At 38.8% G+C, this 17210-nt stretch overlaps 1 protein-coding gene across 2 annotated transcripts; it reads left to right on the forward strand.

Annotated features, from left to right (window-relative positions):
• Window positions 1–695: 695 nt before the first annotated feature.
• Window positions 696–16081, forward strand: kif3a (kinesin family member 3A). 2 transcript variants are annotated; one of them, XM_055016667.1, is made up of 18 exons: window positions 696–868; window positions 1324–1597; window positions 1838–1982; window positions 3510–3594; window positions 3778–3883; window positions 4162–4301; window positions 4412–4609; window positions 6561–6735; window positions 6839–6937; window positions 7619–7705; window positions 10512–10668; window positions 10768–10948; window positions 12363–12473; window positions 12709–12834; window positions 13408–13461; window positions 13596–13664; window positions 13760–13890; window positions 15028–16081. In XM_055016667.1, the coding sequence occupies exons 1-18, from the start codon at window positions 863–865 to the stop codon at window positions 15074–15076; spliced, it is 2193 nt and encodes a 730-aa protein (XP_054872642.1). In that variant the 5' UTR covers window positions 696–862; the 3' UTR covers window positions 15077–16081. The 2 variants fall into 2 exon arrangements, with proteins under 2 accessions (XP_054872642.1, XP_023122383.1); XM_023266615.3 differs by lacking the exon at window positions 7619–7705.
• Window positions 16082–17210: the final 1129 nt, after the last annotated feature.

The raw sequence follows: 17210 nt of genomic DNA on the forward strand, positions 1-17210 counted from the left end.
ACTTCACACTGACAGGGCTGTCACTGAAACTCAGATGCCCATTTGTTTTTCAGAGCTAACGTGTACACAGGAAACCTTATGTTGCTTCGGGTTAGAAGGACAGCCACTGCAGCTCTGATTTGTGGTATAATGGCTTGTTCTATACTCCGTGTTTACTGCCACAACTGTGTTTCAGCTGGTTTTTTAGTTGGTCACTAATCTTCCTGTATTCATTTCTGTCTGTGTGAAGTCTCACAATCTGATTTTTCAGTCCTTCCGGAAGTTATTTTTCTATGCAGTTGCAGATTTGCAGATAGACACACGCCATAGGTTGAAAAATGAGTAAGTTTTGGTGTTCACAGCTCATTTTATGACATTGTTAATGCAATTCAACAAATTAGAAATCACAAGGGCAGTCAGTTTTATTTCAGTGATGATAAATTTTCTAACTTCTTTGTCAGCTTGTCAGAATTTCTGCTTTGGGGCCTGTACAATGGTGTACTGGCTTCTGTTGTGTACTGTACATTTAATGCATACTAGGACATTCTGTACTGTGATTCCACTACACTACAACCTGCAGCAAATATATACTGATACTTTCCACTCCTGCCCCATTACATTAAATACCTGAACACAGTAAGGCCTTTAAATACATTGAAGCAGATACTGGGATCAGTTGATTCGACACCCATCGCGCTCCCTTGCGGCGCATGCGCACAGTGACACAAACCTGGCAACTAGCTGTCGGATGTGAGCCTTTGATTATTAGGGCACAGTGCTCGTATTCTAATTCCCCGGATTAACTAGATTCAAATGAACAAAGCCTTAAAAACAGTCCTTTGTCATTACACATACACTATAAATACCTTTCTGCGTTCTCACCATGCCGGTAAGTCGCCACACCTGATTGCATTTGTGTTTTGTTTGCCAATTGGGTTCCTCCCTTCCTCTACTGATGTGATGCTAACCGGTTAGCATCGTTAGCTTACCATTTGTTATTTGTGTAGGATGCAGGGGAAACGTTGCCGTTCACAAAGCATTTACTTTTGCTTGTCATCATAGATAAGTCGTCGGTATATTGTATCTGTTCGTTAACGTTGTCGTCAGTGTTAGCAGTCTCAATGTTTGCCTGCCCACCAACCCAGCAAAAGGCAAAGATACCGTCCAAGCCGCCGCCGCTAACCGCAACGTTAGCTACCTTTTGAAAACCGTTAAACTCATATACTTAGCTTAACTCAACGAGCTAGCTACGCTGCTATGTAAATAAACAATCTGCCAGCTGTTCACTTATGTCCATTTCAGCTGCACGACATAACTATCTCCCACTGTGGTCCATTGTTTCAGAGCAATAAGGCTGAGAAACAGGAGGTCAGCGATAATGTTAAGGTTGTGGTGAGATGCCGCCCCCTGAACCAGAAAGAGAAGATGATGGGCCACAAGCAGGCCGTCATGGTGGACGAGATCCGTGGGACCATAACAGTCAACAAGCTGGAGACTCCCCATGAGCCTCCTAAGACCTTCACCTTTGACACCGTGTTTGGACCAGACAGCAAACAGCTGGATGTCTACAACCTCACAGCTCGCCCCATCATTGACTCAGTATTAGAGGGGTACAATGGTACGTTCAATGCAGCTATACCAATCATTTCGCGCTTCATCAGTATATTGACTGTATCGACTGCTTTATACTATTTTTATGCATTTAAACATTTTCTCACTGCTTGTTTTAAAACTAGTCTTCACTTAACTTTATAGACTTTTTGTATTTATCATCTTTCATGTCCTAGCTGGTCATCTTTGTATTTAAGTTCCATATTTGCAGTGATGCTTGAATTTAATTCTCTGCTGTTCATTTCAGGCACAATTTTTGCATATGGGCAAACTGGCACAGGGAAAACATTCACCATGGAGGGTATGAGAGCAGTGCCAGAACTCAGAGGGATAATCCCAAATTCCTTTGCTCATATTTTTGGTCACATTGCCAAGGCAGAGGGTGACACCAGGTAAGGGAGCAATCACTAAAACTGAACTTAATCTAGGTGTGAAAAAGCATTTTCATTATCTGAATCAAAAATACATACTAGATTTGAGACAAAACAGAAAACTGTTTAAAACAATGTTGTGTAATTAAAGTTAACTATACTAAAAATAGTTTAAAGGAATTGGCTTGAATATTAGGCTTTGCCAATGTGGTGAAATTTGTCAACACAGCAAGCCAGAGCAGTTATTGGTGCATAACATTTATTGAAACGAGGATGCCTACCTGCCTTCATAAAGTGCTGTGTTTGCACTGTAATATCTGTTCATCTTAAATCTTACCCCGACAAAGACTCCCCAGACCCCTTTTATGATTAAAAAAAACAAACAATAAAACTAATTACACATAAACTTTGAGCAACAACTGCAACTAAACTGAATTGATATCAAACATCAAAATCAAGATAAAAAATCTAAACTGAATGAAATGAAAAAGACTTGACTAGAATAACTGGTCAGAAAATGACACCTGCAGTGAACTAAAGCACTGACATGAACACAACTATTGGTGTACTGCCTTGGTTTTATCAGTGTTATGCACTAGAGGTGAACATTTTATTTATCACTTGTCAAAAAACACCTCTTTGACAGTGATTTAATCAGAAATGCACACTAATCATGAAACGCTTGTAAATTGCGTCATTGGCTGGGTTTCCACCCTCAGCTCTAAACACTGAAACCTCACAGACTTAACTGACGTCACATGAGGCGCGTGCAAAATGATCAAAAAAGGAAGAATCTGACATGTTATAACCTCAGAAAAAAAGTCAATTATGCCTTGTGTTTGACTATCTGCTCAGTGGGTCAGTGGCTTGTGACATTACATGGTTTGTACATTTTAGCAAACTCTCAAAAGTCAGGAAATCCATGAACGTCAGTAAATCCTGTGCAGATGTTTATCTTAAAATACATCTGCAGGGTTAAACTTCCTAACAGATTTCTTACTCTGCACCAGTAAGGGGCGTGTCATCCACAACTATACGTAACAAATTTTGTCGTTAACTATGAGCAAGTCCCTAATGAAAGTCTGCAGATATGTGGACTCAAAAAACGCATTGTAACGTTGAACGTCTGCATCAGAGCCTACATGCACTTTATGATTTTTCAGCTGGACAGGCCTAAGCCCTCACCTACTTATTGGGAGTGTGCCTCAAAGTCTTTGAGCTTAGAGATTTGGTCATCATTGAGAGATTGCGCAGTTTAGTTTGTATTGCTTGTACTGATCTTAGAAATTCAAAATATTTGGAAAAGGCACTTATAGAACAAATTTTCATCTGCCAAATGGATTATAAAAATGTTGAAAATTAATTTTCTTTAGTTACCGATTATGACTGATAAGATTGCTTATGTCAGGCAGTTTTATTTCTTTCTGACTGACATCTTATTAGCAGAATATGTGGCACCTTTTAAACAGAGCTCATGTAAAGGGAGCAAGTGATAAAAGTGAAGATTTGCATTTAATCCAACTTTGTATACACATTTACTTTCCACAGATTTTTAGTTCGTGTTTCATACTTGGAGATTTACAACGAAGAAGTGCGGGACTTGTTGGGCAAGGACCAGATGCAGAGGCTAGAGGTAACGGGACATTTACATACAGCGACTAATAACCCAACTAGCTTGTAGGAGTTGGCATAAAGGGCACTGCTGTCATTTTTCCAAGCTGGAAATGCTCCAGAAGATGGCAAAATAGATTTGCTTCTGATCACTGGTTGTCTCTGACAGCCGCTTTCCATGATAAAGGTGTTTTTCCTATGACAGGTGAAAGAAAGACCAGATGTAGGTGTCTACATCAAAGACCTCTCTGGTTATGTCGTGAACAATGCTGACGATATGGACAGGATTATGACACTTGGCCACAAAAATCGTAAGTTGCACAACTAATAGCACTGAGATGGAAATACATAACCACAATACCAAACACTGATATTTATGTGGTAGTTGTCTGTGTCGTATGTGTTAAAACCAATAAAGTCCGCCCAATTGCAAGAAATAGAAATATGGATGCGCATTTAAAAGCCTCTAACAATATAGATCTTCAATCAAAATGCAAAAATAAAAATTTCAAAGTGTAATTTTAGCTCACATTTTAAAGTACATTGTCACAGTTAGAGGGCCTTTACGTATGTTATTTTGTTTTCTTAGGCTCCGTCGGTGCTACAAACATGAACGAACACAGCTCCCGTTCTCACGCCATCTTCACCATCACCATCGAGTGCAGTGAGAAGGGTGTGGATGGAAACCAGCATGTGCTCATGGGGAAACTGCATCTGGTTGATCTAGCGGTACGTATCTGAGTAAAAATAAACTACTGACTTGAAAATTAGATGATACTGATATAGCTAGTGATATGTCTCATCACCCTTAGTAATCCTACCATTCTCACCCCCAACAGGGTTCAGAAAGACAGGGCAAGACAGGAGCCACAGGTCAGCGTTTAAAGGAAGCAACAAAGATCAATCTCTCTCTCTCCACACTGGGCAACGTCATCTCTGCCCTGGTGGACGGGAAGAGCACACATGTTCCCTACAGGAACTCAAAACTGACCCGGCTGCTGCAGGATTCACTTGGAGGAAACTCCAAGACCATGATGGTACAGCTAAAGTTTGAGAGCAGTATTAAAGCCCTATGTAGTAATGCTGCACAAGAGCTGTCTTTATTTACTCAAGTGTTTTTCTAAGCAGAAAAGTTGGAATATAATACATTTTTAAAGGCATTTTTCACCTGTAGTTTGGTTTACTTAATCTAGATATACATGTGCTAGCATAGTTAAAATTAATATACACTATATTGCCAAAAGTATTCGCTCACCCATCCAAATAATCAGAATCAGGTGTTCCAATCACTTCCATGGCCACAGGTGTATAAAATCAAGCACCTAGGCATGCAGACTGCTTTTGCAAACATTTGTGAAAGAATGGGTCGCTCTCAGGAGCTCAGTGAATTCCAGCGTGGAACTGTGATAGGATGCCACCTGTGCAACAAATCCAGTCGTGACATTTCCTCGCTCCTAAATATTCCACAGTCAACTGTCAGCTGTATTATAAGAAAGTGAAAGTGTGTGGGAACGACAGCAACTCAGCCATCAAGTGGCAGGCCACGTAAACTGACAGAGCGGGGTCAGCGGATGCTGAGGTGCATAGTGCGAGGAGGTCGCCAACTTTCTGCAGAGTCAATGGCTACAGACCTTCAAACTTCAGCCTTCAGATTAGCTCAAGAACAGTGTGCAGAGAGCTTCATGGAATGGGTTTCCATGGCCAAGCAGCTGCATCCAAGCCATACATCACCAAGTGCAATGCAGAGTGTCTGATGCAGTAGTGTAAAGCACGCCGCCACTGGACTCTAGAGCAGTGGAGACGTGTTCTCACGAGTGACGAATCGCGCTTCTCCATCTGGCAATCTGATGGACCAGTCTGGGTTTGGCGGTTGCCAGGAGAACGATACTTGTCGGACTGCATTGTGCCAAGTGTAAAGTTTGGTGGAGGGGGGATTATGGTGTGGGGTTGTTTTTCAGGAGCTGGGCTTGGCCCCTTAGTTCCAGTGAAAGGAACTCTGAATACTTCAGCATACCAAGACATTTTGGACAATTCCATGCTCCCAACTTTGTGGGAACAGTTTGGAGCTGGCCCCTTCCTCTTCCAACATGACTGTGCACCAGTGCACAAAGCAAGGTCCATAAAGACATGGATGACAGAGTCTGGTGTGGATGAACTTGACTGGTCTGCACAGAGTCCTGACCTCAACCCGATAGAACACCTTTGGGATGAATTAGAGCAGAAACTGAGAGCCAGGCCTTCTTGTCCAACATCAGTGTGTGACCTCACAAATGTGCTTCTGGAAGTATGGTCAAAAATTCCCATAAACACACTCCTAAACCTTGTGGACAGCCTTCCCAGAAGAGCTGAAGCTGTTATAGCTGCAAAGGGTGGACCGACGTCATATTGAACCCTATGGATTAGGAATGGGATGTCACTTACGTTCATATGCGAGTCGAGGCAGGCGAGCGAATACTTTTGGCAATATAGTGTATATCATCATTGCTCATACAGATTGATTTTTGCTGCCTGAACAGTTCACAAATACTGTGTTGATTTAAAAAGCAGATTACGGGCATGTAGCTGTTTTATACTGCTCTGTAGTTTGTTTAGAGGATGTATTCACGTACATGCACATGTGCACTGCTCCGCTTATAGTGTAGTGGCCACAAATTGTTGGCTGCACTTAGACTTCAGCACAGAGGTCCAAGGGCCACAGATGACAAAATATACCTCGCACGGACCCTCGAGTACTTGTGTATTTAGAAAGCATACCAACGGACTCCAACTTTTAGTTCTTGAATTTCTAGTAAAATCAAAGATCTGCTATCACAAACTGCTATGACTCGAACATTTACCAGATGAATCACACTAGATTGGAAAATGAACTAGTTTTTTTTAAGTGAACCAAACCGGTTAGGTGTGGAAACAACCTAAATTGTTGTTTTCTGAGCTTTTTCATGTACTCTATGGTAACATTACGGTTTCTGACATACTTCTCTCCACCAGTGTGCAAATATAGGCCCTGCAGACTACAACTATGATGAAACCATCAGTACCCTGCGCTACGCAAATAGGGCTAAAAATATCAAAAACAAAGCCAGGATCAACGAGGATCCTAAGGATGCTCTACTGCGACAGTTTCAGAAAGAGATCGAGGAGCTCAAGAAGAAACTGGAGGAAGGTAGGAAGCCAAACATTAAAGCAATAATCACGCTTCTTGGATTGCTTCTATTTTTTAGAAGACTGCCATTTGTCTTTGCAAAATTGTTCTTTTGTGGGTGAAGGTGAAGAGATCTCTGGCTCAGAGGACAGTGGATCAGATGAAATGGATGAAGGGGATGATGAAAGAGGGGAGGCGGGAGAAGGCCGCAGGAGAAGAAGAGGTAAGAAGTTGTGACAAACAAACCTACAGATTGTGTGAAGTTTGCATTGTAACAAACTATTTCAAAGTGTTGATGCAGTTTAATATTCAGTTTTGGAAATGCCTGATCTGTATCTGTGTCACATGGATGCATCAAGTGTAAGCTCTTATCAGTATGTGAATTGTATTATGAGTCAGCATTCAGCTCTTCAGATGTTTGACAAGCTGAACCTGCTATGTGGTTTTTAGCTTCCCTTTTCCCTCAGTTAACAAACTTCAGTTAACATAACACTGTTCAGTTAGGAGTTTCCCTGGTATTCTCACCTGTTAACCGGAAAGTGTTAAATACAGATGAGCAAGCCTAGGTCAGTCATCACATTTTGTTGCATGGCTGACATAAAATTCCCTAGAGAACATATTCCAGGAGGTTGACAAATGGTGTATTTTTAATTCATAGTTTGTATTGTTGTTTGTACAATACTTAAATATGAGGTTGCTCTGAATTCATGACTAAATCACCCAGCTTCTGTGAGTATAATGATTTATAGTTTGCATATGTGAACTCTCAGCTGCCCACATGAAGTGCCTACATTTTGCTTAAAACTGCAGATCAAAGACTTCCAGAGCCATTGCCAACTTTTCATGTCTTAATTTCTCACCGTGGGCTTTGTTGGGTACGGTGATTCCTCTGCTTCTTTTCCAGATAGTAGCAGTGACAGCAGCAGCAATAGTTCAGAATTTGCCAGTACCTCCTCAGTGCCACCGCCCACTGAGGAGAAACCACAGAATAGTGAGTTGGAGCAGCACTCTGCTCACCAACCCACCTGCCCACAAATATATGCCCTTTTCACAGATGGAATCCATAAAATTACTGTTTTTAAATCTAAATAAAAGACATTTCTTTTCCAAGCTTTTCTCAGATCAGATAGCACGGTATTGAGTCAGACATGTGTGACCAGCTCTAGATTTTCATCTCATCGTGGTGGAATTTCTGCTGGAGGATGTCGAGCTGCAGAAATGAACTCAGGCGTGCCTGTAGCTCCGTTAGGTTTTTTCTTGTAAATTTATAATTAATTAAATATAACCTAGAACTCTTTAATCTGCTGGACAGCATAGTGCATTATTTTCAGTGCTGATTTAACCATATTCTATAATATGGTTAAAAAAAATGTTGACCAATGTTTTCCAGATTTTCAAGATGATGGCCTCAAATATTTTATTCTTTTCAAAATCCAAAATACTCAGTTTGCTGTCATAGAGGAAGAATAAAACACAAATGCAATTAGTTAAGATAGGCTCTAGCTACCTGCGACACTTCAGGAGGATAAAGCAGTTCATAGATAGTGGATATAGAAAAATGGATGGAATTGGAATTTTGAAAAAAACGCACTCAAACTGATGAGTTGATCGTGAAAGTAACTGGTGATTAATAAGTTGTTGCAACTCTACTAATACACCTCATATAGTCTGTTATTGAAAAGTTTCATCTGAAAAATGGAAAAGATTTCACAATTATTTTGTTTCTCCTCTGTTCACATACAACCTATAAGCATGAATTTGCTTTCATGTTTCTAGTTTTTGTGTTTGTATGATGTAATCAGTCGGCATGAATGAACCCTGACAGTTGTGTCTTTACTGATGACATGTTGCTGAGGGCAGCAGTCTACTTTTGTGTACTGTGCATGTAGGTGCTTTTCTTTGGGGATTTCCTGCTGCCTTGATGTCTCATCTGCAATACGAGTCATTCATAGTATTTCCTTTCCAAAGTCATCTTCTCACAGTCTAACCTTTGGATGTAGTTTATGAGATTTACTAGAGAAGGGTGCACAACATGTGCATTGTGCATGACAATGTCAGAAAGCCTAATTTTAGTTATATTTGGTGAAAAATAGTTGTCGATATGTTTGTCAAGGGAGAAGTTGTGCCGGCTCGGATCTGTGAGAAATTTATGCCTTAATCAAATGGCAAAAATCATGAAATAACGTAAAGACAGAGAAGAGGAGGAATGGCATGAAACAAAGGTCACTGGCTGGATGTGAAACAGAAGTATAAATGGGCCACAGCTTAACCAGCAACTGAACCACACAGCCCCCAGATCTGCCCTTCAATGGATTTCATCAGCATAATTTCTTTGTTTATTAGAGGTATCCTACCATTAAAACTGACACTTTTTTTTTCTTGTGTGAATAATAACAGAGGACTGATTAGCAACTTCATAGCGTTGTGCAGTAGGAATTAAAGGAGACATGCAGTTTCCTGAATAATAAATGGTGAACCGTTTTTACAAAATTAGTTTTTCCCAGCACATTTATGGATCTCAGTACATGTGTGAAAGGGGCTGTATACATTCCTTGTGTTTCTTCCACTCCTGTAGGCTCACAGCGCAGACCCCCACCCCCATCCCCCACAGCTACTGACCACACTCCTCTATTTTCATGTCCCAAATGTTGTTAGGACTTACATGAAAATGATTGCAAGGTTCCTGGTGTGCAAGATTTGACAACATGGTTTCAAGACGGATCCCTGAATTCATTTTAGCTGCCCAGCTTAAACAATCCCTCTAAAGAATGTTAAGTACTTGAAGTATATTTTTGTACTGATTTTTTTTATGCATTACCTAAATGATTACAGTTTTGACCTTGTAAACTGTTTCTGCATGACAATTTTTCAATCTTCTGTTTCAGCTTGCACCACTGACAGGCTTCCTTGTGTGACTTGTGATCTCTGTTCCTTAAAGATGCAGTTCACCCACATCATGTTTCATTATGTGAAGTGATTTTTTTTCTTTTCATCTTCTGTTGACTGGCAATAGTTTTTTCTTATTTGAAGTCTGTCTCTTGGCTGTTCTGTCTGTCTCCCACTCCTTGTCCCGTAATCGGTGTTCCACTCTGTAGCGTCATAAGACTTTCAAGATCACTCTGTAATGTGTTGCTCTTTCTCTCTCTCTCCTCCTGGTGCAAATGACGTCTGTCTGACTTGCTATACACCTCTTAATTCAAGAAGAAAGAGGTTGGTGTAAGAATCTACATGGTCCTTACCGTCCAGTAGCAGTGGTGCTTCTACTCACATAAATGATCAAAAAGGCCACTGTGTGCTTCATTAGCTATTTCACTAACTGACTAATTGGATAACAGATGATTGTATAATCTCTGTTTGCATTTTTCTGATTGTCCATGTCTGACAGCCACCCATGGTTTTCATGTTCTATAGCCTCATAATCACAGTGTTATTATCTGTTATGTTGCATTCTAGCATTCAGTATAATTTCCCTTTTTTTCAAATTTTGCTTCCACTAATAATGATTATTTAATACTGTGCATTAGAAATTCAGAATTTTGTGCAGTTGGGTCTCACTGGCACTTACTCCTTTATGACTGTGGTTTATTTAGAATACCCTCAAACCATTTTGCTGTTCTGCAAATGTGTGAACTAAAACTGCACAGATTAAATAATACTAATGCTAATTAAAACTATCAGTTAATAACTGATTAATCTTAATTTAAATCATTTTTACCTATACAGTGTCAAGTACTCTGTATGACAGGATATAGCTTCAGCAAACCTGTGAAACACTGGTATCCTGTGTGTCTGTTCAGCAAGGAAGAAGGTCTCCCCAGACAAGATGGTGGAGATGCAGGCAAAGATTGAAGAGGAAAGAAAGGCTTTGGAGGCCAAACTGGACATGGAGGAGGAGGAGAGGAACAAGGCAAGAGCAGAGCTGGAGAAGAGGGAGAAGGATCTGCTCAAAGCCCAGTGAGTACATTTAAGAAAACAGTATGGTGGTATCCTTAATAATTCAAGTCAAATATGTGAACAACATATTTGATAACTGATGTGCCTCAAACTCCTCAGGCAGGAACATCACCTCCTGCTGGAGAAATTGTCAGCTTTAGAGAAGAAAGTGATTGTGGGTGGAGTGGACCTCTTGGCCAAGGCTGAGGAGCAGGAGAAACTCTTGCAGGAGTCCAACAATGAACTTGAAGAACGTCGGAGGAGAGCAGAGCAGCTGCGCAAAGAGCTGGAGGAGAAGGAGGTAAGGATACATAACAGCATACAGTTGTTGAATCCACACAGTAACAGCAATACAGTGACCTAGTGCTTCACTAAGCTGGTTAGCTGGTGAGTTTTATATTAGTCATGCTGTTGTCTGTATAAAATGAAATATTCACATTAATGGTTCTGTGACACCATGCTAAAATATTCTATTATCAAGCTGTAGTAAATCTGTTGATGTCTGTGGTAAACAGTTGAATGAACAAGAAAACATAATAAAAAGGATCATATGTTTTTGTAGACATTTCACCACCAAAATGAAAACACTACAGTCTTTAGCCACACACCAGCTGCTTACCACCATGCTATTTGAAACAAGATGGCAGGATATGATATCAGAAACCAGAATGCTTGATTTCAACTGAAACAGCTGCATCATTGTGGTTGGAAATATAGTTAGAAGCTCATATTCACTCTCTCAATTTCTGTATGTGCAATTTAACCCCTGCCTTACCAGCATATTTAACAAACAGAGACTACAGACTCCTGACCCAGGGGTCCCCAAACATGAACTACAACAATAAACCAACATCATAGTGAAATACTAACGGGTTTTCTCTTAAATAATAACTTCTGTACTATTAGTTATACATGTATATAATATCATATGAAAACTGCATGTTATCAGTTGAAGAAAGTTACAGATAATATAAAGAACAAAAATGGATTCTTTTCTTTAATACAAATTGCCACTTTTATTAGAGGTACAATCCACATACCTACTTAAAACCTCATTTACCATCTTTTGATACAGCTATCATTTCAGTTTCAGAAATTTCAAGTGAATTTTCTTTGTGTTATATTTATGTCTCAAAATTTTAGCAATGCTATATCTCCTCGTCTTGATTTGCTTGCCATTATGACCTTAAAAACCAACACCATAACTATGCTTTATAGATACATTCCAGATTTATCACAGCCAGAGCAAAGTCTAGTTTCGTCTGTTAAAACTGCTTTTGCAAAATTAAGTACTTTTGATCCCTTAGCTGACCAATGCATTGATATTTTTTAAAAATCTCAAGTTGAAATAGAAAGCAATAATGTAATGTCATTAAGAACAAAATGATTGACTGAATCATTAAAAACTGAAATAACAGAATTAACAAAAAAATAAATAAAAAGGTATACCTCTGGGGTCTGCAGGTAGCCCAATTTATAGGATGATGGATAACAGTTTATGAACGAACAGGGCTCAGATTAAACCTGAGTAGGCCCTTGACCTTTCATATCAAAGTGACTTAGAATTTTATGAGTTTTGAACACAATTTCTTCAGTAAAAGACAGTTACAAGGCATTTTGACGTCTGCTTTTTGTCTATATAGGGTCTTAGTTGCTTGTTTCCCAAAAAAATCTTGCTTCTGCATAGTCACTGACCCTTTTCCCTCTTACACCAGCAAGAGCGTCTGGACATAGAAGAGAAATACACAAGCCTACAGGAGGAGGCTCAAGGAAAGACCAAGAAGCTGAAGAAAGTATGGACTATGCTGATGGCTGCCAAATCTGAAGTAAGTATAACATGAAATTAAGAGAGATTTTGCATTTAATTAAGAAAATTTGCTTAGTATACATACTGTGAGTATAGATACTATGAACATATACGATGCAAACTTTAATGTAATATTTCTTTTATCAGAATTTGACCTGATGGTTCTCTATAATGAGCCACATTTGTTGGTATTTTTGAGTAATCTGGGAAAGACAGAAGTTGATCCACTATGGTTGTTTTATTTTGTCTGTTAGATGGCAGATCTACAGCAAGAGCACCACAGAGAGCTTGAGGGCCTCCTAGAGAACATCCGCCAGCTGAGCCGAGAGCTCCGGCTACAGATGCTCATCATAGACAACTTTGTTCCCCAGGAATACCAGGTCTGCTTGTGTTTGCTTTAGAAATGTACTGGTTAATTTTTTGGTTATTTTTTCACAATTTGAGTTATTTAATATCAGGCATCTTTGACTCAAAGTCTGATCTGATAATCATATTTAATCATACACACTGTTACACTAGCTGTAACCTACGGAATTTTGCACCCCTTATTTTTCACAAAATGTTCAAACCAGATGATAAGGACAACATGTTATATTAAGGATTAAAATGAAGAGCTGAAAGACTGTCTTGAAGTGACAACATGTGAAGTATATTCACGCTCTGTCTGTAGCTCTTCTGTGGAATACAATAAATAACATTTTAAAATCAGATCAGATGTACAGCTCACCAAGTCAGAACAATCATAACATTAGTAATAGTACAACAATAGATGACAGTGAGGCAGCATAAATCGATTCCAATAGAATAAAACACCCTCAGACAACACCTGCATTAACCTGTTGGCATGGCAGCTCTGCAGTTGTAGGATATTTGATGATTTGGTGGAGATTTTCACCAGTGACAATATCTGTCCTTGTTCCTAGTTTTTGTATTTTCTTGTGCTTTACTTGCAGGAGATGATAGAAAACTATGTGCACTGGAATGAAGACATTGGAGAATGGCAGCTGGTGAGTTCATTTGGCATTGCTGGTCTTCACACTTGTATCCTGTTTGATGAACATCAGTTTGAAGATGCAGACTCAGAATTAAGGAGTTCTTTTTGATCATTGCTGTCATTTTTCTTTATCTTCATGTCTTTCAGAAATGTGTAGCTTACACTGGCAACAACATGAGAAAACAGACCCCTGCCCCTGACAAAAAAGAAAAAGATGTGAGTTGTAAAAGACTGTTTTTGTGTAGTGAAATATTTCCCTTCATTGTCAATATAATATTGACATCTCTCTTCTTGTGTCTCTTAACATGTAGCCATTTGAGGTGGACCTGTCTCATGTGTATTTAGCCTACACCGAGGAGAGCATGAGGCAGTCACTGATGAAACTAGAGAGGCCCAGAACCTCAAAAAATAGCAAGAGCGGTCGACCCAAGACTGGGCGAAGGTAAAGTACTTCCACATCCTGTTGAGTATTTCTGATGTACCAGCCCACCATGTGGCCTCTATGAAATTTGAGTCATTTTTTCCTTGCATTTCCCATTTCCATTTTTACAATCAAAGAATCTCATATCTAGATGTGACGCAGTGCATTTTCATTTACTTTATTTTCCAAATACTCATCTCAACTCTCATATAGGAATCTCCACTGCTCAGTATTTGAATCTTGTTGAGCCCATTTAGGTTTCCATTGGCTATGTGCAAATCATGGTCCGCAATCCTCTTGTCCATAGGATGGATGACAAATGACTTGCAAAATAACAGTGTAGCAGGCAAGCTAATAACCACCCATCACCTAAAACAAAAACATGAACAGCTTGCAGCTCATCACAGGGTCTCATTATGCCAACCATTGTCCATATAGTCTTTCGCTGGTAATGCTGATCAGAGATTAGATCAATACAGCGGTACACAATATGTTAGCATTTTCTACTCGATTGTACATGTTGAAATTGGAAACTATTGCCTTGTTGCTAATCTTGTGACAGTCGAGAGATCGCTGATTTCTATGACACTTCAACTGCCATTATTGCAGGAAAAGATCTTGTAATTGCCCACTTCCACATATCATTTACTGGTTTAGTGACACTTGAAGAGAGTAATGATTCAGTTTGCTTCTGAAAAAAACAAATGCATTGGCGCCTTTTCAGCATCTGGCTGGATTTGGGCATTCAGATTCCAATCCATTTCTAATGCCTCTAGCTTTTTTCATATTCAATTATTTCTGCCAGAGATACTGCCACGAAGTGTAAATACGGTATTTCTGAGAAGGGAAACCATGATTCTGAGTAAATTAGTTAATCTCTTAATTGGTTATCTCCAACGTGATAGTAAAATTTTAGCCCATCGCCGTTTAGACTTACGATTTAAATAAGGTTTTATTTTATTGTACCTCTATTAAACTACATAAAAATGGTATGGTTTTAGACTCTAATACAGTTTGCCTCTTTATAGAATGTTGATTTGAGTCATTAGCATAACTGCATTTGCTGTTATCGTGATATGCTGTTATTCTGAGAAATGAGAAGACTGAAAGCTCTTCGAATTTGGTGATAACCCTTATCATCTACCCATCCTCACACAGGAAAAGATCTGCAAAACCAGAGGCTGTCATCGAATCCCTTCTGCAGTGATGACAGCGTAAAGGAGAGCTACATTTCACTGCAACTTTCATGTTACCTAAAAGAAGTCGTTAGTCCAGTTTATGGTTAAACACTATTTAAAAGATAACTTAATACACTGTATAGCTGGTAAGGTTTTAAAACTGAAGGAGCTGTACCTGTGATAGCATTAAGACCTCTTTGCCAAGAGGACTTGTTTTATGTATTGTAATGTAAAACTTCTTTGAGGCTATCTGATGTTTTACTGTTGCTTTGGAACACATTCCAGTTTGCATTAAGCACCACTGGCACAAAAGAGAATATCTACCATGAAAACAATTCACTTCATGTCCAGCATTGCAACATTTTGGCAATGACAAGCAATGTGAAAGAAGCTATAGACTCATCAGGATGTGGAAAATCAAGTTGTGGTCATGACCTACAAACTACAAAACTTTCATATCTTCTAAACTTTGCTGCGTGTACGTAATGCAAGTGTTTTGTGGTGAACACCACATGGATTAAGCCTTGACCTCTTGTGATTTAGCAGACCAATTTGTGTGTATTGGCCTATAATCATATAAATACATTGTAATTAAATTGCAATTGAAGGTGTATTTTCACTTAACCAGATTATTCAACCACAACACAAGCAAAAGCCTTAGTTTCCTTCAAGTGAATACAAGAAAACGATTAAAATATGTAAATGACAAGTGTGCTTTAGACTCTTTCCTTTAGGTGAGAAGCATAAGGGCATGCATGCTGACCAGCTCTTATATTAGTGCCATTTGCTACAAAAAAAGTCATCTTTTTATTTTTAAATGTCAGGACACGTTCTGTTGTATTGAGATACCATAGATACGGTATGCCTTAGTATAATGCACCATTATGACGTCTTTGTGGAGATAATTTAATTTTATGATGTTTTGTAGTGGAGGCAAACTGACTTTTGTATTATAATGTATGTCAAATGTTTACATCCATCAAACTCCTGTATTTTATTATTTTATTTATTAAATTATTTCACGTTTCAACTCACATTATTGCCGCTCTTCCTCTGTGTTTTATTCCTAAATCAGTGATATTCCTAGTTGTTGATAGCTGTTTGAAGCCAGTATAGTTGATTGTAATGGCAGACGGTAGCCAAAACAGCTTATTTTTCATACACTTTCTGACTTCATTTTTAAAGGCAGAGAGTAATTGATGTTTTACAAAAGAAAGCTTGTGTTCAAAAGTGTTCAACAGTTGTTACTGGTTTAATGAACATTTGATGATCAGGGTGCGTTGTCGACAGTCAATAGATTAAGAGCAGGCATGCTGTAAAAAAAAAAAAAAAAAACTAAAGAGACTTCATTTGCAAACATTTGTCATTATTTTCACATTTATTCCTGAATAAATAAAAATACAAAAATAATGTACAAAAAATAAATATTACAATAAATAACTTCTGTATATTACATGTAATAAATAGTCAATGTCAGTTCATGTGATCGTCTTGTTCATCAGTTCGTAGTCTACACAGTGCATAATGTCTGCCAGAAAATCTTTTAGCTTTTGCTTGTGGGTCTTCTTCAGATGACAATTGACAATCCGAGTCTGTCAAAAAATAATTTTGTCAGTTTATTGAAGTGCAAAACGAAAAACAAATCCAGGTGAACACAGAACAAATTCATTCATAACATTGAAGACCTTATTAGCGATTAACAAATGCCTTTTAGTGTCAGTGCAAGTTATTTGAAATTTTGTAAATGCAATTTGGTCTGGGTTAGGACTACCAAGAATCACTGCAAATGCATATTAATTCCTCCTTACCAGGTTGTTGTACTGATGTAATTGCTTCCTGAGTTCTTCTGTTGACTTGTAAACTGAGGTGTTTTTGTTGTGATCCAGAGACTTCTCAGCCAAGCAGAAGAACACTGTTTGGTTGTTTTCTTTCTGTTAAGTGAAACTCACAATTAGTTATGATACTCAACATCATGGCTGACATATTCTAGAGAAACTTTACTGGGAATGATATCTGTTATGGCTGACAAATATCAAAAGACTACTGTGTACAATAAACTCCAAAAAAATACTCAAGCTTCCAACGTACCATACATTTTTGTTCTCCTTTCCTTCCTGATGCCTTTATCACCCATTCATCCAAAGCCTGAAATGAACAAAATAA

Source organism: Amphiprion ocellaris, chromosome 13 (assembly GCF_022539595.1).
Source record: "Amphiprion ocellaris isolate individual 3 ecotype Okinawa chromosome 13, ASM2253959v1, whole genome shotgun sequence".
In the NCBI taxonomy this organism is placed as follows: domain Eukaryota; kingdom Metazoa; phylum Chordata; class Actinopteri; family Pomacentridae; genus Amphiprion; species Amphiprion ocellaris.

Excerpts from the sequence above, each read along its gene's own strand:
- kif3a (XM_055016667.1), top strand. Across the intron at positions 1,983-3,509 it reads AAGGCAGAGGGTGACACCAG|ATTTTTAGTTCGTGTTTCAT; the intron begins GTAAGGGAGCAA and ends TACTTTCCACAG. Across the intron at positions 10,669-10,767 it reads AAGGATCTGCTCAAAGCCCA|GCAGGAACATCACCTCCTGC; the intron begins GTGAGTACATTT and ends CAAACTCCTCAG.